The 26433-nt window shown below is 40.5% G+C and overlaps 2 protein-coding genes across 5 annotated transcripts in view; one reads left to right on the top strand and one right to left on the bottom strand.

Moving 5' to 3' along the window:
- The window catches only part of LOC139588895 (E3 ubiquitin-protein ligase KCMF1), a 50471-nt gene extending 34103 nt beyond the window's left edge, over positions 1-16368 (top strand). Inside the window, exons 3-7 of the mRNA XM_071424669.1 lie at positions 1543-1682; positions 8310-8411; positions 12215-12389; positions 14524-14806; positions 15733-16368. Coding sequence (XP_071280770.1) covers positions 1543-1682; positions 8310-8411; positions 12215-12389; positions 14524-14806; positions 15733-15994 — 962 coding nt within the window. The 3' untranslated portion in view covers positions 15995-16368. The remainder of the gene's footprint in view (positions 1-1542; positions 1683-8309; positions 8412-12214; positions 12390-14523; positions 14807-15732) is intronic.
- A 5621-nt stretch (positions 16369-21989) lies between these two features.
- The window catches only part of HOOK3 (hook microtubule tethering protein 3), an 85934-nt gene continuing 81490 nt past the window's right edge, over positions 21990-26433 (bottom strand). For all 4 annotated transcript variants that reach the window (XM_071424663.1, XM_071424666.1, XM_071424664.1 and 1 more), the window contains one exon: positions 21990-24885. In XM_071424663.1, coding sequence (XP_071280764.1) covers positions 24870-24885 — 16 coding nt within the window. In that variant the 3' untranslated portion in view covers positions 21990-24869. The remainder of the gene's footprint in view (positions 24886-26433) is intronic.

The raw sequence follows: 26433 nt of genomic DNA, 5'->3' as shown, positions 1-26433 counted from the left end.
TTGTAGAAAGAACATGTGGAGAAATACCCATTCAGTGCTAAAATCAGACACAAAGATTCATGCGACCACTTGATAACCAACCTTATTTTTTTAACTTAGATTTTCATTTAAAGGAAATTTTATCTGGTGATCTGTATTTCACATTAGAAAAGAGCTTTTGGTTGTAAGAGAGATTAAAGTTGAAAAGGAAATAAAAAGGGAGGTGTATACTTAAAAGGAAAAATATCTAGATTGGCCAGCTTTAACTTCTACATGCTTCTTAATATTTCTTTTTCCAGACAAAGTCATATTTGTTTGGCATTCTCATGTATGTTTGATGTATATTACAAGAGGATGTGGAAGGAGGTATGAGTGGGAGAACATGCCAGAGGTATAATCAGGAGACTGCAGAGAACTCAGATTTTTATTTCATTAGTGAATAAATGGGTTTTTTTGTATTCTTTGAAAACAAGGAACAAGACAGGATTTGACAGTCTTGTCAGACCTCCCCCCTCTGTGATAGAACTGTGGGTACTGCTAAGATTCTTGATAATCTGGATTGAGCTAACAGTGTATCCAAGGAAAAGATACCTCTATGTGCATGCTCATCTATTTACAACTCTCTTCAGATGGGTTGCGGCCCTGAGCCTTTTGCTCAGGTGTGAAGCTGGAGTTGGTGCTGTTGCCTTACTTGAAAATATATAGGTTCATTCTCGGTGTGTTTCATAGGTAGAGGTTTTTAAGCAATATGATATTTAAGAGGTTTTCTTGTTTGGTTGTTTTTTTTAGGATTTGTTTTTAATAATGATGTGAATGAGAAGCTTATTCATGTTTCCTGTAAAATATAAAATACCTGTAGAGGATGAGAGAGAATAATATTGTCTTCTTGCATGGTTTAATAAAATTTCATCTGAAGTTTGGGGAACTTCTGTGTTAGCAGCTTAAAAGTGCCTGCTTTTCAGTGATGCACAAGTGCTCACATTCACTACACCTAAAAGTTAAAGCCAGTGTTTAGCAGATACTCAGATTCCTTTCCCATTATCAAACTTCTATGTTATATAATTGAGACATTTCTGAAACTACTTACTGCAAAGCAGTGGTTCAACTATGGCATAAATACTGACACTTGGTGTCACCAAGACCTTCTAAATTTTGATCTGAATTTGAGGTTTTGTCAAGAGTTCAACTTTTGAAATTTCATCATAAAAAATATCATACCATAGTTGACCCTCTATGTGGGATAAGAACAGTAATGGAAAAGTGAAAGTTTGCCAGTATCAACAGCATCATGATGGAAGTCTTTTTTTCTAGTAAATATTAGAAAACTAAGTTATGTGTGCTAATCAAAATTAAATGTAGTCTCTGTTTTTTTTATCAGTAACTAAACCCCTCCTGAATATAGCCTGAATAGTCAATTAATATTTTCATTGAATATTCAATGAAAAAACTAATTTAATTTAGCAGGGCTTACAGTGAAGTACATGTAAAAACTGAGGTTGATGTGAACAAAATTAATGGTGATATTCTTTAAAGTAACCTCAATTTAATTTCTTCCTGTTTCAGATTTGTACTATGGTGGAGAAGCTTTCTCTGTAGAGCAGCCACAGTCTTTCACTTGTCCTTATTGTGGGAAAATGGGTTATACGGAAACATCTCTTCAAGAACATGTTACTTCTGAGCATGCAGAAACATCAACAGAAGTGGTAAGAAGCCTCGGAACTTGCTTTAATGGTGGAAGTATATTTTAAATAGTCTCATTTCTGAAATATTGTCTTTCTGTTCTTTCTTGAAGCATGTATTCATTTAAATGCTTTGAAGAGAAAATACCTATATTTGAGAATTACATCAAAATTCTATGATTTACGGGTATCATGATTTAATGAGCTTGCTTCCTTCTTTTAGAGTTTTTGTTTGTTGTTCTAATGCAAAGGCTGCCATGTTTAGGAGATTGTTATACTGTAAGACAGAATTTAGAAAGTTGTCACAGTTACTCTGTCGAGCTGTGTCTCCCTTTTCATAATTAGTGTATAATTGTTTTGCTAGCTTACAGCTATGCCAGTCTTTTGTAACTGTAAGAGAGAGGAAGACATGCAGATAGTTTGTTATGTTTTCTAATAGCTATTTTAATGGATCTCTTATTTTATGCAGCGGAATTCTATAATTATTTTAAACTACTCTTGTCAAAGGAGGTGGTTTTCCCCCATCCCTAACCATCAGTGGTTTAAAATGCACTTCTTCAACAAGTTTCAACAGAAATACTTTAATTGGAGATGTTAACTCTCACTGTCTTGATGGACCTTGGGAACAGGAGAAACTGAGTTAGCAGTTTAGCAGAATGACGTGGAGCGTGCTGTTCTGTGGTTAACTGTTTTACCCTAGACCCCTAGATAAAAAGTGATGCTTGAAGTGGATTACTCATCACTAATGCATTGTGTGAAATTAGTTATAAATAGGTTTTCTATTCTAATCTTCTAGTTTTCTTAATTTTCAAAGAATTCTGTGGAAGAAAATGAATGACTCTTCAAACCTAATAAGGAACTTGAGTGAAGAGGTGATGTGGAAGGGTGTTTGTTCACCTTTTTGGGGATTCAAAAGTGTTATGACCTTTCATAAAAACACAGGTAGTGTTTACTTCACAATCAGTCGCACTGTGATGTATTATTTAACTCAGTGACATGCTGAAATTTTTACAGTCTCTCTGAGTTTTTCTTAGACTCTGCAACTTTCAAACATAGCACCAACCGTTGGAAGTTCTGCATTTGGATGACTTTATTTTTTCTGGCGGCTTGGTATTGCAGTTCTGATTTGCACCTCTTGATGTCAGTGATATGTTCCTAACACTAAGTGTTCACAGATCCCAGGTTTTTAAACTTGACATGCCCTTGTTTGCAGTTGTGATTTCTAGAACCCCACACATAAAGCCTAAATTTGTGATTCTTGACAGCTGCTACTCTGGTAAATCCTGAAAGAGTTATATGTGTAAAAAAAAAAGATCCCACAAAACTTTTCTGTTTATGTATCAGTCTGCAATGCTGCTGTATTGTTGTTTCAAACAATGATAAAGGACAACATTTTAATCCTTTAATATGACTGTTACTGTTTGTGCTAAGTTTTGAATCTGGCATTTGTGATAAATGTACACATTTATCACAAATGCCAGATAAATGGTTTTATCACAAATGCCAGATAAATTTTAGGTGCCTGCACCTAAAATTGTTTGGGTACTGCACCCTTATTGGGATATTGAAGAGCTACAAGACTAGTAAAGAGGAAAATATTATGGATTCTAAATATTTGTGGTTACAGGCTTTCAGACAATTACTTATGTTTAGATACTGAGCTTGTAGCCCTTTGAGTATCACCTTCTGAAGATGTGTTTTATTTTAGACATGTATTTTTAGGGATGTAAGGGAACTGTACAGGGACAGAATTATTTATATTTTAAAGGCTTTTTGCCCCCAAAGTTTTTCAAAGAATAAGCAAAATATTTTTTCATCTGGTAAATTTTGCCATTTTTATGTTCAGAATGATGCAGATAAGTTTACTTTTCTGCTGATTTTTCTCAGATGTAGGCATTGACAAGTACCACAATGGTAGGTATCTGCAGACAGGAATCGCAGTCTGAATGGGGTCGAAAGGGACCTCTGGAGGTCATCTTGAGCAGGACTGTGGTACACCTGGTTGCTCAGGACCATGTTCACACAGGACCAGTTCTTTAATAGTGACTCCACAGTTAAATCTCTGGGTAACTTGTGGTTGGTGATCCTCACAGTGAAAAATGTTTCAGGGGTTCCTGATGTTGATGAGGAACCTCCTGCATTTGAATTTATGCCCACTGTCTCTCATCCTGCCATTGCATGACTCCATCATCCTTTCAGGTTCCCTTCAGGTATTCATGGATATTCCTAAGATCTGTCCCCCATTACCCTACCCTTCTCCAGGCTGAACAGTTCCATCTTTCTCAGCCTTTCTCCCTTCCTCTTTGTAACCATTTACTGAGATTTTTTCTGTGTGTGCATGTGTGGAGCTGAAAACTGGGCACTGGTGCTGGGTAAAGGCCAAGGATCACAATCCTTGACCTGCTGGCAGCTCTCTGTTCAGTGTAGCCCAGAACACCACTGGCTTTCTTTGCCACAAGAGCACACTGCAGGCCCATGGTCCACCAGAACCCCAGGTCCTTTGCTGCAAAGCTGTGTTCTGTATGACTGGTCTCCAGTGCGTGCTGATTCCTGGGGCTGTTCCTTCCCAGGTGCAAGACATTGTACTTCCTCTTTATGAGGTTCTTGTCCCATTTTTTTAAGGTCACTTTGTATGGCAGCACAGCTCCCTAGCGTATCAGCCGCTTCTCCTAGTGTTGTGTAATCACCAGAATTCCCACTGATGACCATCCTCTGAGCCCATTCACTGAGACAGTTTTCACTCCACCTCACTCTCTGTTTATCCAGCCTGAGCATCAGCAACTTATCTTTGAGCATCCTGTGAGAGGCAGTGTCAGTGGTCTTACTTGAAGTCCAGGTAGGTGATTTCCCCTACGCTTCAGTCATCCACCAGGCCAGACACTTCAGCACTGAAGTTTGTCAAGTTGGAGAAGCGTGTTTTCCCTTTTGTGAAGCCAGTGCTGACTGCTGTTGATGATTTTCTTGTCTTTAATAGTGCCTAAAAATAGTTAACAATAGTTTCCTCACTTTCCCAGGGATCAGAGCAAGCTGACCAGCCTATAGTTCCCTAGGTCCTCCTCTTACTTGCCTGTCTTTAAGATAGGAGTGAAATTTGCTTTGCTCCAGTCCTCAGGCACCTCACCCAGTCACCATGATATTTCAGAGACTAAGAGGCTCACAGTGGCATCTGCCAGCTTGATCAGAACCTCTTGATGCATCAAAGCCATCACAGCCTGTGGGTTTAAGTATTCCAGTTCACATAAGTATTCTGCAGAGTAATCCTCTTCCAGTAGGGGAATGTCTTCAGTACTTCAGACTTTACCCCTGCTCTCTGGGGCCTGGAGTTGCTAAAGACCAGTCTTGCCAGTAAAGACCATAGCAAAGGAGTTATTCAGTACTTCAACCTCTTCTGTGTCCTGTGTAACTAGGCCTCATGTCTTTTGAGCAATGGGCCCACATTTTCCCTAGTTATCTTTTTATTTCCTAAGCACTTCTAGAAGATCTTCTTGTGACCTTGGATGTTACTTGCCTGATTCAGTTCCATGTGGGCTTTAGCTTTTCTTACATTGCCCTGTGATGCTCAGATAATGCTTAATGGTAGGCTGTGCTGTGGCTTACCCTAGTGCTGTGACTTCTGTATGTTTTCTTTTTGTGTTTGAATTTGTCTAGGAGTATCTTGATCATCCACGTAGGCTTCCTGGCATTTTTGCCTAACTTCATCTTCAGTGGGATGGAGAGCTCTTGAGTTTGGGAGGGAATGATCTTTCAATATTAACAGGCTTTCTTGGGCTCATTTACTCTCCTGGTTCATACACCATGGGACTCCTCCGAGCAGATATTTTAAGAGGCCAAAGTTTGCTTTGCTGAGGCCCAGGGTCACGAGCTTGTTTTTGATCTTCTCCCTGCCCTAAGGATGTCGAACTGCACCATGTTAAGGTTAGTGCAGCCAAGGCTTTCTTTGACCCTCACATCCCAACTGAGCCCCTCTTGTTGGTAATTATGAAGTCCCGTATAGCACCTCTCCTTGTGTGCTCCTTTGTCACTTGGAGGAGGGAGTTACCTTGAAAGCACTCCAGGAGCTTCTTGGATTGCAGTTGTGCTGTGATGTCCTTCCAACAGATACTGGAATGGTTGAAGACCTCCACAAGGATCAGGTCCTGCAAGTGTGAGGCAGCTGCTCTGTGTCTCTAGAGGGCCTGATCTGTTTGTTCCTCATGGTGGCCTATAGTAGACATGCCCTATAACATCCCCTTTGCATGTTCTCTTCTTAATTCCAACACATAAGATCTCCATCAGGTCATCTTCCATCTAGAAAATGCTTTTAATGTACTCCAGCTGCTCTCTCACTTAAAGGACAAAGTGAGACAGCAGCTGGGGTGCAACTCTGTCTTCCCTGTTCAAAGAGCCAGCCTTCTTCTCTTCTATAGAACCAGTATTTCTTCACCCATATAATGTCTAGGGACAATGGTTTAGAGTTGTAAGGCAGAGGAATCTGGAAATCAGTATGATGATTGTTTTTGTTGGTGTTAGAAGTTTCAGGTTAGTTGGACTGGTCAAGATGAAATGCAGTGCTCAACCTAGAAGTCTGCTAGCATTGTAAATAAAACCAGATTTAGTAGACTTCATAAAATGCCATCTCTTCAGTCTTCTTTCATAACAGAGATGCTAATTTTCTGCTATTACTTTGCACTGCAGCAGCTTTCTCACCATCGGGAAGGCATTACTAGGCTCCTTGTAGATGAATTGTAAGCACTCTGTTGTTGATACTTCAGTGGTTAAATTGGAGAGAGCTTTTTCTTGCAGTAATGAAATGGACAATCTGAGTCAGTCTCAATGTCCCTGTTCATCCTCTAAGATCCCAGTGATTCCTGTTGAAGTTACAGAAGTGTTGTCACCTAAAGTGGTTACTTTGTATGTAAATGGGGAAGTATAGCTAATACAAGGAGAGTTCTGGAAACTGGCACTGTTCCGTTAGGGGGAGGGACTTAGGCCTTTAGAGTCATCATTCAGGGTTGCATGATGATTTCTTAATACAAATGCTCATAAATTCAAGAGAAAATTCTGACAATATTTGCCTTTTGTCTGCACCATTCGTTCATGCATGTTATAATTAACAGTGACTTTTAGCTGTGTCATGCTTAATCAGTGATCTAGCCGTCTTTGTTGTGGCTCTGTCAGAGCTTATGCTTAACTAAATTGTTGTTTGTGCATAACAGTATTTAAGTAACTCTCCGTAGTCAGGAGTTCTTGAAAGTTTAGTTGATATTTAGAATTAGGATTGGGATTCTTTGATTCCTTCTTAGTCAATATTCATTATAACCAGTTCATTATAACCAATTCATTATAATCAGTTTCTTAACTGATGTTTTTCTGAGGTCTGAGTATATTCACAAATCTTTGTCATGTTAACAAAGAAATTTCTGGTGATTTCCTGCTTTCTGGAGTGGGTTGTTCTTCTTGTGTTGGGTTTCTGCTTCCTCAGAATAGTTTAAATAAAAGATTGCTTTGAAGGTCTTGCATTCTTTTGATATGAGAAGATTAAGCAGCTGTAATGAAGTTTAGGGAATTCACAACTATCTGTCCAATACACATCCATTTCTACATGGTAGCTTTGATATGTTGGCATAGCTGAGTATTTATTATATAATGCTATGCTAAGATATGCCCTGTGGTGCACTTGCTTGGCATCTGTAGTGGTGAAAAATCTGTGGAGAGAAATGCTGAACATTGAAAATAAAAGGGGAGGAGTTGTAGCAAAAAGCTTTTAAAATGTCTGGTTTTCTTTTCAGAACTGGCCACTAAAATGGAAGTGGAATTGGATGCAGCAGTTCCCATTGAAAGCTGAGATTTTATAGTAAATTTATTTCAAGACCTTGTTCTCACCTCCATGAGAGTACAATAGATGTGTGCTCTTTTATACAGGTGTTCTTAATGCTCATGGTCTTTTGAGACCTACACTCAACAGCTTAAGTATACGCATGAAAAATGAAAGAAAAATGAAAGATGATGCTATTTGTGGAGTCATTGAAAGAACAAGTCATAATTATGGCAATAGTAGTGGTGATGTTTGCCTGCTTATTTAACTGTATTTCAGTTCAAAAAACAAAACAAACAAAACCTGCCAACCAAAAGCTCTGAAGTGGGGGAAAAAAAACCCCAAAACCAAAGAGAAATCTCAGTACCTGCTCAGAAAATACTGTTGTGGAGAGGAGTATGGAGACCAGCCCTTCTTTGCCAAACCTACACTGCCTGAGTGGGATGGTCTCAGCTTGATACTTAGGAAATAAGGGCAGTTTCATTCTGATTTCTCTGCTGGGATGAGTGTCAAGCAGGCAAATAGCATTCCTGTGTGATTCAACTCTCCTGTCTGTGGCAGAATTGGCATGCAAAAATACTAACTTTCAAGACATTGCAAATTGATTTTGAGAATCCTAGCTCTGGTTTTCTGAAATTCATAATATTCTGAAATTCATAAAGTGAAAGATTACTAAATTAATGTCTACACTTCTGTAATTTTTCTGAGTTTATTGAATACGTTGATATCCAGGTGTTTATGAATACCAAAATGTTATTTTAAAGCATAAGAGGTAATGTCTAATGATTGACTTGATAAAAATTCTGCTTCTTGTAATATTCATAAAGTTGGGTTTTTTCCTTGCTTTGTCATTTCAGATTTGTCCAATATGTGCAGCATTGCCTGGAGGGGATCCAAATCACGTAACAGATGACTTTGCAGCTCATCTTACACTGGAACACAGAGCTCCTAGAGATTTAATATCCTTTCCAATTTGAGGCAAAGAGGCTAGACTGTTTCACCTCACAGTCACAGTGACTTGGTTTGATTTTTATAGTCAAAGGGTCATATTCTGGATTGCCTGGAACTTAGGTTGCTAAAGACATGTATATCAAAAATAAAAAGATTTGTCTCCTAGTTTAAAAAAGACAGACTGTGCACAGACTTGTAGGTATACTTGTGAGTGTTTTTACTCTAACAGCACAAACATCTAAAGGATTTTGACATACAGAGGTTTTTTTCTACTTGCACTGTGTTTCATCCTGCCTCATGATTACTCTTGGTGCTGTTTTACCTATCAAGATTCAGTGCTGTATATATTTAGGACATAAAGGTGATTCTAGCGCAGCTGCTTGTAGTTAAAGATTGTAAAGTTGTTTAACTACTTTCAACACAATGTTTTAATAATTTAGTTTTGTAGTGCTACTGGCATTTTGTAATACAACTCAGAAAACCTTCCGATTTTCTGGGAAAAAGGATGTTGTCCTTCAGTTACCTTAGCAGCCAGTTACAGACATTTATCTCTGCTTGATGGCTGAAGAGCTGTAACTGTTGGAATTCTTTCATCAGTGTTATAGGAATATTTGTCTCCTTTTAAATTTTTTTTACTCCCTCAGATTAACTGATAAAATATCTTTTGGTTTGGGCTTTTATTTAATGACATGCAAGCTATGTAGCATCCCTACAGTAAGTAATCTCTGAACTATTAATTTGTGTCTCATTTAAACAAACAGAAAAAAAAGACTGCATTATAAATTTGATAATGGCTTTTTTGTTCAAAATTTTTAAAAAGGAACAAAGAATAATGTAAGCTCAGGCAGTTGGGGGAAAAAAAAATCCAAGCCCTATCAAACAGAGTTAATTACAGTAATAGAAGGACAACAGCATTTGAGGTGATGGCTCCACTTCAGTTATGATTGTATTTGATTGCGTTTGTTAGTATTAGCATGGTTTAAGTCAGGACAGACTAAATGTGCAGGTTAGTTACTGTGCAATAATTGGATCAGTATCAAGGAGTTTGGGTGTAGATTCGCTCTGTGAAAGGTGAATGATGAAAAAGTGCTACAAAAGTGGGTACAAAGTCAGATGAAAGCAGTTACCTGTACTTGCCTTTCTGAGGGAGAGGAATAGAGCTCTCAGCACTGCGGAGGAGCAGGGTGCTGAACACGGTGGCTCTGGCTGTGGGAGCTTGATCCCAGGCATCCCTGTGGTCCTTAGTAGCCAGGAGACATGCCATCCCCCCTTTCCAGAGGAGGTAGGATAAGATTGATGAGGGGAAAATATTTTCCAGACCACTGGATCTTTCCTGGCCTTTGGACAGCCTTGGAATGTTGCTTGATGACTGATGTAGTTTGTGTCATTTTGAGTTCTGCTCATTGTACCAACTATGAGGTTTTCATAGCACCTGCCTAATTAGGCTTTTTCTAACAAGAATTACATAACTACATAGCAGTGTGCCAGAGTTCTAACTGTGGGCTTCCAACACTGTCTTAACTGTAAAGCAGGAAGTTTAAATTTTCCTAGCTACAGAATGAAATTAATTTCCTACTGAAATGTACAAGATACTTAATTAGAATTCAGGCTATTGCTGCATTTTCTCCCCCCTAGTACCAAAAATGCCACCAGATGACTTTTACTTAGGGAATTTTTGAGCCAGAAAAGACAATCTTTTTTCAAATACAGAGTCAGGTTTTCAGTATCAGTCATCCCAAAATGGATCTGTTTTGGGAATATGTTGCCCATGATTAAAAATTGTACCTGTAGAATTTCCTGCTTGTACTCTATTGTGTTGGCAAATTTCCAAAACGTGGTAAGAAGTATCTTGAAGTGACTATTTGACATTGGACTCTACATCATATCCAGCAGCAGGGAGATCTAAGGCAGGAAATAAGGAAGAGAAGATGCCCTTTTTCACTCAGGTTCTGCAAGTGTAGGAAATAAGAACCATGACTCTCTGATGCACCATTATATTGCTGAATATGAAGTTGAAGCTGTACAGAACAATTCTTTGTGCTCTGTAATTGCCTTCATGTACAAAAAGGAGATAGAGAAGGCTCTTGACTTGTACTTCTTCTAGAGTAAAAATTTATTTTGCAATTTGAGGTAAGACTTTACTGTTGGATTTACTACAGTTCTGAGAGGTGGCCTTATCCACCAGCTATTAATTAGACGTGTTTGGTTAATTTTGGTTTTTGTTCTTTTTCCCTGAAATTGTCCCAAAACACTGCATGTGTTTTTTACTACAAACCTTGTGCAGCTATTGCAAGGGGTGTCATTTATTCCTACAGTCTGTAGGCAACTCTTTAAAACTCAGTTTCTTTCTTTAGCAGGAAAATACCTGAAAATTCATTAAATACATCTTTTCAGCATTAATCATACAAATAGTTCTCACATGACTATTCAGTTTAAATGTTTTGTCACAAGATAATGTTTGCAAAGTCTTCTCTTACTCTAGCATAGCTGGTAAGACTCAAGTGCATGCTTAGCTGTTATTTGAAGAATGACATCTCAAAACACTTTAAAAGCTGTGGTTGGGAAGGTTACCCCAGAGTCCTGTGTCTGCTTGAAAAATCCCCAGATACTGTCCTGTTTTAACATGTTTAGTTATGAAAAGCTTGCAAAACTACATGGGGTCTTTAGTCCATCCAATTTAGCAACTCCAGCAGCACCCAAAATTGGCACACTCAGAGGTGCAAGATGCTCTGTACCTAGCAAAGTGTGTTCTGTGCTGGGGAGGTTTTTCTTTTACACCCTAGATGTTAAGTTTTACACTGTAGCATAACTAACAGTTTTGAAAGAAGGAAACATTCTGTAAAGTCTTCTTGTAATGGCCAGAAGCTCTCTCTTGCCATGGGAAGTCAAGTCATTCCTTTCATGACCTCCCATGGTATGATGAGGTTCTGCTCCATAACTGTGATTTATGAAAAATACATTGGATGCTACCCTCACACAGAAATTGGTACCATATGAGTGGTAACCTGGTAACCATACTGTGATAAAAAACATAGGAGATGGAGATGTAAGCTAAATTATAATAACACTAAAATAAAATATTAAAGTCTATGCTATTTAATTTTACACCAGTGAGTAATACTAATGTTTTTTAGGAAGAAGACTTATCTGGACTGTCTTGGAGGATGAATGTTAACAAATTTATGACAAAAATAACCTTTATTTAAGTTTGTTAATTACTTAAAAATCTATACGAGAACCTATTTAAAAAGTGACAGAAAATGCAAGCATGTGATTGGGGGAAGTGGGGGAAAAAGACAAAATGAAAAGCATCATTATGATACTGGAATTAGTGATATTTCTTTGGCTGTAAGAAGAAAGGTGAAACAAAGGGAAGTGAGGAATGTGCTGAATACTCCAGAAACCTACAGTTTCCTAAAGACTGAAATTTCTTGGATAAATGCATCAAGTACAGAAGTCAAAAGGAATTGGGTAATTATTCTGATAGGAGTTGTAGTAAATGTTTTTATTGGTTTTGATACTTAATGTAAGAATTGGGAAGGGAGAACTGAAGTCCCTGTCTCAGCAGTAAGCTTGGCTGAACGTGGATTTATGTGGGTTTTCATAGAAAAGTTTGATTAAAACAAAATTACCAGATCAGTAAGTCTGACCTGTAGCAGAGCTACAGTGTACCCTAACTTTGCTTCTGAAGTTGAATCATTACTTTATGAATCAAGAACAGCATACCTGAGTATTTGACCCATCAAATGTCCTTTAGTGGTTGTTTAACACTCAATGCCAAACAGTTCTGTTTTCTTAACTTCTTGTCCACGATGAATCCAGTGGCGTTCGGCATGTACGTAGGATGTTCCACCCAGGCCGGGGTTTGGGAGGCCCCCGTGCTCGTAGATCAAACATGCACTTTACTACCAGTTCCCCTGGTGGGCTTTCGTCTTCTCAGAGTTCGTATTCTCCAAGCAATAGAGAAGCCATGGATCCTATAGCTGGTAAGAGCTGTAACCACAAGTTTTACTCCACTGTCCTCCTTCCGCAGGGGAAGGAGAATGCAAGGTGGCAGGCAGTAGTTGCCCTGCTCTGTGTTGCTGTGAAGCTGCACATACAGGCACAGCATCCCACAGAGCGGGTGAAGAGGGAAAGAGTGTTCTTACTGTCAGCATCAGAAAATAAATAGGCCATGTCTTTAGGATTCCCAGAAATAACTTGTTTCTTCTATTTTTACCTCTGATGTGAAAATAACTTTTTTTTTTACAATGAAGAAAAAATAGAGAGGGTGAAGACAATTCTAAAAACAAATACAGTTTCATCTATGGGGAAATGTAAACATTTTAATGCCATGGTCTTTGACCATACCAACATGTCAGGGAAACCTCAGAATGTCTGCCCCAAATCCACCTTTGCTTCAGATGCAAAGGAGACACAGTGCTCAAACTGGAGCTTGCTACTATTAGGCTGTGACTTCTTCAGGGGGAGGTAGCCAGCCACCTGGCTTAATGAGGCATTTCGTCTGGAAGGGGAGCTGTGGATCCACTGCCTCCCTTAATCATGGTCCCCTCTGCCTGCCTTCTGCTGGCTCTGGTTCTCTGCTGGCCTGGTGTGCCCTGATGTAACTCATTAAATTAGCTGTGAAGAAGTAGCCCATCAAGAGAAAAAAATAAGTGAGGTCACAGGTGAGTTTGTTCAAAGAGGGAGGATGTTCTTGAAGCTTCCAGTGCAAGACATTCTCTTTCTTTCACCAGGTCAGCCGCTTCAGTTCATTTAAAATTTGAGGTGACTGCTGAAGTTTGTTTTCAGCCTTGCTGGACCTTCCCACTTAGCAGCATTAAATGTAGGATAAAACGTCATTCTTCTGCATCTATTCTTTTTTGGTGGAAGACGTGTTTCTGCATTTAGAGCACACTGAGCTGTGTGTCCATCTTGTTCCTGGACTGTTTTGAGTTCACACCTCTTTCCAAAATACTGCTTCCCTATTTTCCAAGCTTCACATTACAGTGAGAATAAATATATCTTAATCTTGCCTGTGAGTTTTAACATGTCTGCCTTTTTACTGGAGTAATAAATAGGGAAGACCACAGTGATTTTTCTATTTAAATTTATAGCATCAGTTACTTTTCTTAAACATTTTTTTCCTCCCTGTGGCATTCTCTAGTAATAAAAATTTACTTTATTTTGGTGCTGCTATCAGTGTTGTTGAAAATTACTCCACCTCTCTAGTTTGTATTTTGCTTTGTTCCTTAAAAAACAGCTTGTTTTAGTATGATTACATTTTGTTAATGCAATGGAAGAAAAATTGTCACGACCTATATAGTAAGTTTGTAATGTAGAGCAGAGGGACAGGAGCAGGATTGTCCCATGTTTCCTCTACCATTGCATCAACTGCAGCAGGTATCTGAGATCAGAAGTACCTTCTGCACAGGGCATAGAAGAGATCCTGCTACAGTGTACCTTAGCTTTGTGCAGTAACTGTGCAGTAACTGGCTGCTAATATTTATTTTTAAAAAAACTTGGTGGATAAATTTTGCAAGGAGCATTCCATCCTTCTGAATTGGAAAACTTAATAACAGAGAGAGTTTTTAATTGCTAGGCCTTCTGCATACTTCTGCCAGAAATAAGAATTCATACAGAATGCTTTTGCTGTCAAGCAGTGATTGAATATATTTTCTTAACTAAATTTCCTTCATTGAATTTGCTGCAGCACAGCTTCCCTCTGAGATAATTGGGAAGATGAAGCTCGTGTTTTGAGGGAGCACTTATTAAAAGGAAAAAAAAAAGTCACCATTCAAAGCCAAAATAAAAAAGTTTCTTAGTCACTGGCTATTTTGGCTTAAAGTTTCAGAGGGTGGCTGCAGAGAGCTGTCTTTTGCCAGGCTCTACCTGGCAAAAGATTGGCTCTACTGTTGTTGTCAAGACTGTAAACCTCGTCTTGTCATTTGGACTACATCTGCATAAATTAGTTTTAATCTTTTATGGGCATTAATCTTCACAGTCTTCTCTGAGCGTTGTTGGGTTTTGATGTTAGTTGAGAAGAATGGAATTTATGCACTGGAATTCGGGGTGTATTTATTCTGCTGTGTAATGCTCCTTTAAGATCTTAAGTCATAGAAGCTTTCTCTTCTTTGGCAGAGCTTTTATCCCAGCTATCAGGTGTGAGGCGTTCTGCAGGAGGACAGCTCAACTCCTCCGGCCCTTCTGCTTCTCAGTTACAGCAGCTGCAGATGCAACTGCAGTTGGAACGACAACATGCACAGGCAGCGAGACAGCAACTGGAGACTGCACGCAATGCAACCAGACGCACCAACACGATCAATGTCAACACCACTATGACACAATCTACAACAACCACCAACACATCTAACACAGAAAACAGTCAGCAGACTATCCAGAATTCCCAGTTCCTTCTGACAAGGTAATTCGTTCTGTGTATTTACTTGTATTTACCTCTTATAATTTCTGTTTACCTTACTACTAGTAGAGATACAGAGCTCGATGAAGCTTATATGTTTGGAGTCAGGCACATGCCTAGGATGGCATTAATTAACAGAATATTTACGTAGTTTAGAAATTATACTTGGACCCCAGGATTATTTAAAAGAGGATTCACTTCCTATGTCATCCCAGTTCTTCTAGAGCACTGACCACTGACCTGAAATAAAAATATTTTCCACATCTCCCCTGCCACACCCTCTGCAAACATACTTCTGTTTGTCTGGGATTGTGGAAGAGTGTGGTAATTTTAACAGGTCCTGTGCCTGAATTTGAATCAAGTGGATTTTTATGTAAGTTCACAATAATGCCATGTGACATCTTTGAATCAGAAGTTCACTTGAGAACCTTAATTAAAGCATCTGCAAATGTCACAGATGGTGACTTTCAGAGCTGGAGTGAGCAGTTTCCTTGCCTTCATCAGGGCATGCTGTGTACCTTAGGAGAAGTGAAATTATGTTCAGTAATCCATGCATAGTAGGCTTTACACAGTGCAGTGATGTGTTTTGTAGCCACTGTGAACTTACAAGTTGATGTGGAGGCATATAATTGCATGTCCAGGAAATGGCACCAGCCCTCCCTAAAAGACTCCTTAAATAGCAGGAAACCTCACAAACAGTTTTTGATGTTCCTTTAACTTTGGGCTCCCCTGCAAATGCTGTCACAGCAGCAGAGAAGGGGTGGGTTCTTGAAGGCATGCCTATTGTACTGAAGTGCTGGGCATGTTGATGGGCAGGTAGGACTGTCCTGAAGGAGCAGTTTCTGAGCACATCTCAGCCTGTCCCTGGTGTCACCAGTGAAAGGGGCTTTCAGCAACTCTCTGTCTTCTCTTCCCTTGCTGCTGCCCAGGTTGAATGATCCGAAGATGTCAGAAGCAGAGCGTCAGTCAATGGAGAGCGAACGGGCAGACTGCAGCCTGTTTGTTCAGGAGCTTCTATTGTCCACCTTGATGCAGGAAGAAAGTTCCTCCTCAGATGAGGATGAGCGGGGGGAGATTGCAGATTTTGGTGCTATGGGCTGTGTAGATATTATGCCTCTAGATGTTGCTTTAGAAAACCTAAATTTAAAAGAGAGTAATAAAGGAAATGAGCCTCCTCCACCTCCTCTTTGATGACATCCCACTTTGCAGACAATGTCCTCTGTGCTGTATTTGCCAATGAAAGTGGACAACAACTATCTTGGGTTTGTTTTGGTGATTGTAATTTCAGGTCTGTCACTCTTGTTACATTGTGTACATTCAAAAGAAAGAGAGAAAAGATATATATGATAATCATTTCCACTTAACTAATTTTTACTTCTAGCAGGTAAATGTAGGTTGCAGTGCAGAGCCAAGGGCTCTGTGTCCTGTACCTTGACATGCAAAAGGCTCTCCTAATACTCCACATTCAAACTGAAGAGGAAAAAAAAAAGAAAAATCTCTAATGAAGCTGCTGTGTGTATTTATGAATATTAATGAATAAAAACTGCTTGGATGGTTTACCTTAACTACTGCATGACGTTTTTTGCAGCGTGCATGAGTTTTAGTGACCTTGTCATTTAAAAATTTAAATACAAGGAGTAAACTATAAAACACAAAGCTTTCCCATTATTCCAAGGTTATGTGATGAAAAAGGTTAGCTCTGAGTAGCAGTTTGTGGCCGCAAACTAGCTTTTTAATAATATGTGACAGAATGACATCTTCATGTGCTGTTCCTGCACAGGATGGAAACTCTGCAGTGGGATACATTGTCGTGACCAGGGTGTGGCGTTTTGCTGAATGCGACCCTTATGTTGCCCTCTCAGCTGTCACCTCAATGTGGAGTTAAACTTCATTTTATGCATCTGTAGGAGACACAACAGTAAGGCCACTGCTGGAAGCTACTGCAAGGGGCTTTTGTGTGCCCTAAAATCAAATGATGTTCACTTTCGTTTAAAGTTTTTCTTTGTTGTGGTTGTTAAAATTTTTTAATTGTTAAATATGTTTTATTCAGGTGTAGACAATTCATATATTCACTGTGTTTCTTAAAAAAAAAAAGTTAGCCTGGATCCTATTGTCTTAGTTTAAAAGCCTTTCACAGCCTCAATCATATTTTGAGTTATTTATGTATTTGCTTCATAGTTTGCAGAGACCTGGCAGTATCAGGAGAGCTTGAGGATTTGGATTCCCAGACTGTCAGTATATTACAAGAAATTCTTAATGCTAACTTTAGCACCTTTTATTTATTGTTTCCTTTGGTTATTTTTGCTGGCATAAAAAAAAGTTGGGGAAAAAAAAGCCTTTTAGTTGAATCATGCCACCTACATGCCTATACTGTTAATCCTACTGGTTTGGAAAAAAGTATGGTTTTCTTGTGCATAGAAATTTATAACAGCCCAAAAGCAGGGACAGAAGGGGTATGTTTGGTCTTGGTTTCCTTTCTTTCTTTTTTTTTTTCTGGGGGAGGGGGGATGGTTTGTTTGTTTGGGTTTTTTTGCTGTTGATTGGGGATTTTTTTTTTTGGTTGGTTGGTTGGTTGGGTTTTTTTGGTGTGTTTTTTTGAATGAAAAGTTGGATTATAAAAACAAAAGTGCACACAGCTTCTGATGAAAATTTAAACTAGGCTTATATCATAATGATGTCTTTCCAGATCTCTCACTTCACCCCCTCTCTCTTTCTCTGTATCCTCTCATCTCAGCAGCATTGTAGAGTAAACGTAATGACTTAGACACCATGTGGTGTTCTCAGCAGAACTGTGACATGTATGCTAATCCAAAATAACAGCAGGAAAAAAAGCATCCCTATAGACTGAGTTTAAGTTCCTTCCTCTCTTTTTTTTTTAATCATCAAATCTTGATTGTTTTCATGTAGAGCAGCATTAGCTTTGGTTGGGTTTTTAAAATTTTTTTTTAGTCTCTGCAACAGAAAAATATACATGCAGCCTCTGGTTACCCTGAGAGTTACCCCCAGCAGGGGACTTTTTTTATTGATTGTTGAAGACTTTCAAAAATTTTTCAAGCTGTAGTTTTTCAAACACATCTTCTGCACATTACAGTAAGACACACGGTTCAATAAAGCATTTTCGAGACTGTTGTTCAGTTGATTTTCTTTGGTTTTAATGTATTTTCCTGACAGTTTTGTTCCAGAAATTTCTGCATCTGCCTTTAATTATAACTGTATTTTCCAACACAAAATCAGTTTGTGTACACGTCCTGGGTGCTTTATATATGTATTAAAATCATACGCTTTGGCAGGTGATGAAGTACATAATCCTAAAGTCTTCACAGGTAGGTAAATTGAAGGCTGCATAGACCAAGATGCATCTAGAACAGGCTCTTCTCAGTGTGGTGGTGTTTTGTATTGGTTAAGGCTGGTCTCTTACATTGCCCGAATTCCAGATGCCACCACACTCGCTTGGAAGGGGATGCAAGCTGTGTTTGTTTAGAGACTGAATGTATGCTGGCTTGGATTTAAATGTGTCCCTGGATGTCATGTAACTTGTACAAATCATCGGTTTGGGAAGCTGTTTGACATTTTTATTTCTATTCTAAGTTTAAAAATTACATGAAATGGCTACTAGGAGGGTATTCCAGTAGTCTGTCAAGTCCTATTTGCAAGGAAGTGTTTTTCCCTCTCAGAGTAAGCTTTGCCAAGGTAGCATTTTTGGGGTATTTCCAAAACATTTATTTTCAGGGTGCTGTGGGCTGCAGTGACTGCAGCCTCCATCAGCTTTGGAGGGGAATCCCACAGGGGAATTTTGCCTTTTCCATGGGAGAGGGAAAAAAAAATCACAAAACAACAAAAAAAACCACCCCACACCACATCCCAGTATTCGATGTGGACAACCGCCTTGCAGGAACTGGAGCCTTAGTGCTCTGCCCTTGCACATTTCCTGGAGTGCAAGGACACCTGTATTGTGACTGGGTGGTCAAAGTCATGTAAAAAAGCACTTTCAAAGGTATCAACAAAAGCAATTTTATAACAAGTTTTGAAAGCATGACTAAGTTCTCTGGCAAGAAGCAACTTGTTCTGTTACCGCATAGATAAAGCACACAAAGGAGAACTGGACTAGAATCAATTTGGAGTGACACACAACAGAGACTGGGGATGCAAAAGGGTGAGGACAGAGAATGTAAGGATGCAGAAGGGGAAGGGAGACCCTCCACAGAGTCACAAATTTCACAACGGACCCCTTGCCAAACCTACCCTTGGAATTGCTCAGTCCTTTATGTCTAAAGGATTTGGCAGCACTTAATCATTGACTGATTTAACTGATTCTGTAAGGTTTACCATAACCACAACAGTAACTAAATTTTGAATCTAAGATGGCAGCATTGATGCTACACTTGCTATAAAGTGTTGAAGTCAGTTTTCACACCTGCACACAGACACAGTCATGTATACGTTCAAATACTCCTCTGTGTGTGTGTGCATATTGCAAAGGCCCTGTTTAAAGCTCCCCCAGAGTTCAGTGAAATGCACACCTGGGATGCCTTTGCATCTCTCAGTGGGCAAAGGCTTCAGCCTTGAGGAGGGGGTACCAGCCCAGGCCCCACTGTCAGTTTTTGACGAAGCTCCTTTGAGTCCCAAACCTGTGGGTTGATGAGCACCAAGAGGCACATCCTGCTCCGAGGGACATGCTGGCACAGCCCCTGGGGGCATGGGACCTCAAAGGACTGCCCGTGAGACCCCTGCTCATAGGGTTGTGAGATGTTCGGCTTTAGTCTTCCATCAGATTCCATCCTGGACTCAATCAAGGTCAGCAATTTTCCTCAAAAGTCCAGTAATGATTATTATTTCACTCCAGCTGTGATTCAGACAAAAACAAATTTCCAAGGCTATTAATTAGAAAATAAGTTTGTTGTGCAACACATTCCAGGAACAGGGAGTGTTACTAATAGGCTGAAGGAGACCTTCATGGTGCATGTGCAGGGGAGGATGTGCCCCACCACAGGCGGGTTCCAGCTGCTGTGCCGTGTGTGCTGCTCCCTTTGTGCTCTGTGTGTGCTGCGCTGTCCTGCCAGGCGGCTATCCCCTGCTGGGGGTTGGTATCCTGGGATCACTGATGGTTCTCCCGAGCCCTTTCCTGCGCGGTCAGCGCGGAGAGTGCCAGGCTCTGTTCTGCTGAGCGCTGCCAGAGGGCCGTTGTTAGGGGTGGGGCACTCAGAAAGGCATACAGCCTTCCAGTATTTGTATGTTAAAGTGGTAGGGAAAACGGTGGAACAGTGGAGTTGGAGTCCCTGGAAAGTTTTCAGATATCAGTGTGGTCTGTCTGTAACTTCTGATCCGCATTAATAAGAGGTCTGGGTTGGTTTTTTGGAACCTTTTTAATGTTTTTGTTAAAGACAAAGAAAGGCTCTTGCACATGGTGGTGTGATAAACATGGAAAATGCATCCACCATCCACAATGTTTTACTTGTGGCTGCCTTAATTCCCTGGCACTGGTGGTTGGGGGAGTTTCCATCCTCTGCCCTTCACTCAGGTTGGGTTTCTATCTTGGCACAGAGTTGTGCTCCTGTTAAGCTTACAGTTAATAGTTTGGTGCAGAAACAAAACATCCAGATGTGTACACAGCTGCAGCTTTGAGGCACTTGTCTGCTGTGAGGGCTTAAAGGCCATTTCCTGCTACCAACAGGCAGAGAGGCTCCACTGCCTCCCAGGCTTCAGACCTAAACCAGGGAGCAGTGTGTGCATATGTACAGTGTACAGTGTGTGAAGGCTTTCCAGTTGCATCACTTAATCTTCTTTTCCCTGGCATAGCTGACCTTCACTCACTTCCAGTCAGCCTGCTTTGCTGCATAGGTACTTTGCTGTTTTGAGGCTGTTTAATTGTTTTAGCTCCTAAAGAAGATGAAAGAGTCTTGAGACAGGCAATGGGCACAAGGATTTATTTGCAATGTTTATTATACATCATGTGCGCAGTATATAGGTGCTCAAAAGTTATTTGTAAACAAATAGAGTAGAAAAGGGGAACTGTACAGCTTCTGGAGTGTGCTTCCATCACACTTTTCAACTCAGCCCTGGCTGTCATCTCCTGCAACATCTAATGCAACACTAACACCCTTGTGGGTAAAAGTAGGGCCCTGCAGCTGTGGGGTGTGGAGAGCTAACATGGGCAAAGAACCTGCAGAGCTGCATCCTCCCTCCTGGGCCAGCACCTGAGGAGGGGCAGCGTGAAGTGTGGGGCCAGGGGCACAATTCCCCTCATACCATCTGGAGCATAAGTCACAGCCTTGAAGTTGTCAGGGAGCAGAGCAGAGAGTGGGGCATGGAGGCCAGAATGAGGGATACCAATGCACACTACAAGGGTGGGAGAGCTGGAAAAGGAAAAAGATGCATAGCAAAAGTTAGGAGTGAGGGAAACAAAAGGACAGGGAATGATGATCTGATGTTTCAGAGGCAGAAAATGCTAGTTATGCCAAAGATGAGGAGTGAGAGGTGGGACTGAGGAGGGCAAAGGACCACAGTGAATCACAAGCAGCTGGAAGTGAGGCTCTGGCAGCTTTCCTGCTTCCACCATTCACTGCCTGTGGTGCAAGAGGAAGCTGGCCAGCACCTCTGGTACTCTCCTGTCCTTCCCAGACAGCAAACACTGCACCCCAGCCTGCCCTCAGCCTCACAAGCTCTCCAGTCACTAAGGCTGGCAGTGCTGCCACGAGGGCACCCTCCCCTTTCTGATCCTGTTCCTTTTACAGAGCAGCCCCTGAAAGGCTGTGCCAGGGTCTCTGCACATCATTCTTAACCGCAGCAGCACACACCATGCTCATGGGCTCAGTATTTCTCACGGGCTGTTGCCTTCTCTTTCACAAAGATCAGGATTTGGTCTGAGACTGACCCAGGTCTCCTTCCCCAGATGCCAGAGCTGTTCATCAGTGCAGGATGGCAGGACAGTTGTTCCTGTCCACAGTAGCAGTGTCTCTTTTTCCCACCTGTGGTGGTATCTGTTGTGAATCTTCCATTGGCAAGGGAAAATTTTCTTACTTCGGTCACCGAGCCTTGACCCTTAGAGAAGCAAAGCAGCAGCAGCATGCACCTCAGGTGGGTGTGTCCCAGCAGCAGTGAGGAGGTTGTGTTTTCTGATGCACCCTCCTTTGCAGAGCCCCAGGAAACAGAGTTCACAATCAAGTACCAAATAAAGGAGAGACAAGCATTTACATTTTATATAAGCGTTTATTTACAACTTGTTTAACAACTGTACACTCTTCTATCACCTTGGAAGCATCAGTGTATTTGACTGGGAAAAAATATTAAACTTTTTGATTCCAATTATCATTAATGAGGTTTTTTTTGTCTATATACAGGTATGTATATTAATATTGCTACCATAACAATCTGGTAGTTACACAATTTGTAGATGAACTGAAATGGGAAATTAATGTTTTGACACTCTAAGAATTCATTCTTTTACAGAAAATATATCACTGGCAACTTCACAAACAGTTATTACTTTGATAATTGATCAACATTTAATTCAGGACTGTCAAACAAGCTGCTATTAAGAAGGTATGAGAGTTTTCTATGCAGCACAAATGAAGTTAGTATATCAGAGACATGCTGGAGATCAGCTCTGAGTTGAGAGCTCACAACCACTTCATGACAGAGATGCCAGGCTAATCTAGTTAAAGTAGCCAGCTCCTTGACTGGCTCCACCTGGCATCTCTCTGTTGCATTAGTAAACTCTAACAACTTTTGTCAAGCTAAACACACTTACATATAAATGTCATCAAGGCTCAAGAACAACTGATACTTAGTCTCTAATCTGCACAGACCACTTGGAGAAATGAGGTACTGCTCGGCATCACTTTGGGACAGCTGTGGAGGCAGGTGCACAAAAAAAGCAATCCCCTCCTGCCCAGCACAGTGCCCTGATTTCAGGGATCCTGCACCCAGCCTGGCTTGGGGCAGGGTGTGGTCCCAGCCGGAGCAGCACTAGCAAATGAAAAACATACCATGCCTTTAACACCCAACTAAAAGAAGTTTTACTAGTAACGCTTGCCCTGACACATAACAAGGGATCAATGGCTAGGACCTGGAAAGACACAAATCCTTCAGCTCTCTGCTGGACTCAGTCTGATGAAATGCTGCTGCCTCTGCTGCATGAGTACTTGACTCATTATCACTAAACCCCAGGTCCTGGCTGCAGGCCACGTAAGACTTCACTGTCCCTGGCCCTGGTGGACCAGGAAAGACATATATCCCCATCTGAAGCCTTTACGGACAGCTGTCAGCCAGAGCACCTGGTAGCCACAGCACCTGATACAGTATCCAGAAGGGAAAACACCACAGCTCTCACTGGGATCCTAGTTTTATCCTTCACTTTGCTGCTTGGCCTGCTTGGAATCTGTTCCTACCTGCCCATCTCTTTGCCAGGCAGCACAGACCACCATGCTCTGGTGGGGCACACGTCTGTCCTTTCTCCACGTCAGTCCGCACAAGGCCACGGACTCTGTGGGATCAGGATCCCTGAGGACTGGACACAAGCGGGTGTCTCTGTGCCCGAGGTGTGGCTCTGTCAAAGCCCACCTGACGGGCCAGGGACGAGGCAGGCACTGTGTGTGTGACCAGAAGAGACTGCAGAGACAAGCGGACAGAACGCTTCTTCAGCGTGGGCGTGCTCCCACCGCAAGCAGGGTTGGAGGTTCTCCTACTGCCCAAGTAAGTAAAACTATTCCTGGAGGCAGCACAGTTCATATCAAAATTTCTGCCAGGATTAAGATCCAGGTGAGCAAGAACGGGGTTTCTCTTTAACTGGATTTAAATCAAACCTCTTACGGGATGCAGCATTCAGACTTTTCAGTTTTTCCAGCAAATCCTATGGCTTGAAAGCCCCTTTCCCTGTTTGTTATGTACTAACTCCTATACAATAAACCTCTTAACTTACAACACTACAGCACTCGCTTGTCTTCTGAATCTTGCCAGTACTGGATGTCCAATACAAAACAAAGATACAGTAGTACAAATGTGCAGATATTTAGGAATATTAAATAAGCAGCTTTTTAAATTAATATAGGCAGTACAAAGCATTTTGAGTTACACTGTCTACATATGGCAAATCTTATATCTAAACTTCAAAATACAAAGAAACAGCCAAGCTAGTGCAATTGGAAATTAAATATCTAAGACTGTGACAAGAGAAAGAAAAAAAGAAAGGAAAAAAACAGTACAGGTGAAAGATAAACGATCCAAATTATAAACTGGCAAGGACAGTCTGCATAATACTGAAAGTGTAGATGACTTTCATACTTATCTCCATTCATGGTCTTTCCTCAGATTGTTTTAACAATTGTATACAGATTGGAAAAAAATGTTTCCGAAAGAAACCAACAACACAGCTTAAATGTAGAGAGAAAAATACAACAGCCACAAACTACTGTGTATATACATATTAAGGAAGCAGGCAGTGCCTGTGAACAAAATACCACCCGGTAGTTTGCCTGGCTCGGAGATTATCAGATGAAACTTGCCTGGTTTTCTAAGGAAGATGGGATCACCAAGCAGCAATTCATTAGTCATTTCTCCTGGTAAAACACCTCCTTCGCTTTACTTTATTTGTTTAAAGATTCAAAGTGGATCCTTTAAGGGTGCGGGTGCTTTGAAATTTTAACAGTAACCAAAAGGCCTTTTTTAGGAACTCATTAAGACTAGATTTTTATAGTTCGGTATATGAAAATGTTGCAGGAAGTCTGTGTGTTAATACTGTTAATCAGAATTAAATAAAGTGGACAGGCGGAAGTAAGATGGAGAGCTGACACTGCTCTGTCACTTTGCAGAACGCCTCCTGTTGAGTTGTGAATACAGGATTTCCTCTCTTCTAGCCTCATAGGAGACTTTTTGTGAAGAGAAAGAGTAAGTGGAAGTGGGAAATGGGAAAGCCACTCCCCAGGATGGTAAGCTTCTCTGCAAGTAGATCCCCCTTTGAAATCAGATGGCCATGAGTCTTAAGTGTAGAACTGGTTAAGTTTTGGTTATGCAGTCTGGACAGAAAAGCAAGTCATGCACTGAACAGTCCCTGTTATAATAATGCTGCAGGTCATGCAACCACATCACTGCAAATAAAAGAATAAAGAAGAAAGTTAAAAAGCAGATATTACTGTTGAAAAAAAAAACAAAAACAAAAACCAAAAAGCAAAACAGAGAACAGAACAGGTCTTTTTAAAAGCAATTTAGTAAAGCCACCTCTACTTAAGAGTTGTGTAAATTCACAGGGAAAATACCTTTGCCAAGCAACTGTTCAAATTAACAGGAAAGTTACAGGCCAATAATTGGAAAATCTACAAAATAGCCTTGGTCAATATCTAAGTTTAGCTGTAATTAAACTTCACACACTTCTGAGTAAAATTCTTCGGGGCACCATTCTGAACTAATAAAGCTATGGAAAGTAAGTTCACACAGCAATGAGCAAGTCTCAGGCGTTCCTGCTGTCTGTGAGTGCAACTGTTAAAGCAAGATAAAGTGAAAGGTGCCCACCCAATTCTGCATGTGTTTACACGCTAAAAGACAATCAGAGTCACATCAACTGTCTTGAGCTCTGAGCACCACTGAAGGCATTTAAATTTCATCAGAGCTCATCCTGTGCATGAGGCTCAGTGCCCCACTGCACTGGTGAGTTCTATCCCTGGCCTGCAAATACAGGTTTGAATTGCCAGAAAACAACACACATTCTTGCTAAAGTATGCTGAGTCAGTCTCACTGAGCAGTCAAGAGAGCACACCACAATACTGAGGAAGGGAATCTAAGTTTGGAAGAGAATCGGAGAGGTTGGCACAGTACTCCATCCTCACTGATGTACTCTTTTTCCTGTGCACATTCCAGTGTAACTGGAATGGGATGCTTTACTGACACAGCTACTTCCCCAGGTAACAGAGATATCCTTACACAGCACTGGCACAGCACTTAAATGGGAATTTTTGTTTTCATATTGCAAAAGAGCAAACTGGCTTCACCAAACAGAAATTAGAGCCTGTTTCCCCACTTCCTTCTCCCCTGTATTGCACTAGTCAAAAATTATTCTAAGAATGCTTCTTGTGATGGGACAATCCAGATTAAAGAGATAAAAAAGAATATTTATGCTACAAGTCCTGTAGCTTGTGTATCCCTCTTTTTTCCCTTCTCATTCATCAACTCAGAATACTAACCATAATAGAAAAACAAATAGAAACACAGAGACACATATCAAATGGAATAAAAAAAATTTAACATATTCAACATATTCAAAGACCTTGAGGGTGTGTATTTTGAGCAATCATTGTCTTTTAAGTTTGCTTGGCACTGCTTGGTGCATAAAGTTACACAGTTCAAGATTAATATGAAGATCACTGCGGTTGTTCTACAAAAAAATTAAAAGTTCAAGCTACATAAGCATGTACCTATTCTATTGTGTATAAATGAATATAATCTATCCCTTTAGTCTCTCCTCTGGCTATTATTTAGCTCAAACTTACTATTTAGTAGCACTTCAAGTGTCCTCTAAGTGCATTTTGCACATACACAGAAGTGACACTTCAGGCTTCTCTTTGAGTCAACAGTACTTTTGAGAGGTCTTGTAAACTTGGGACACTGTACTAACTTTCAAGAATGTAAAAATTCATCTGTCA

This window comes from Agelaius tricolor, unplaced genomic scaffold (assembly GCF_023055355.1).
Source record: "Agelaius tricolor isolate 1412-34295 unplaced genomic scaffold, bAgeTri1.0.p SCAF_4, whole genome shotgun sequence".
NCBI classification, from domain to species: domain Eukaryota; kingdom Metazoa; phylum Chordata; class Aves; order Passeriformes; family Icteridae; genus Agelaius; species Agelaius tricolor.
Note: the sequence above shows the minus strand (reverse complement) of the source record. Positions and strands in the feature narration are given on the sequence as shown.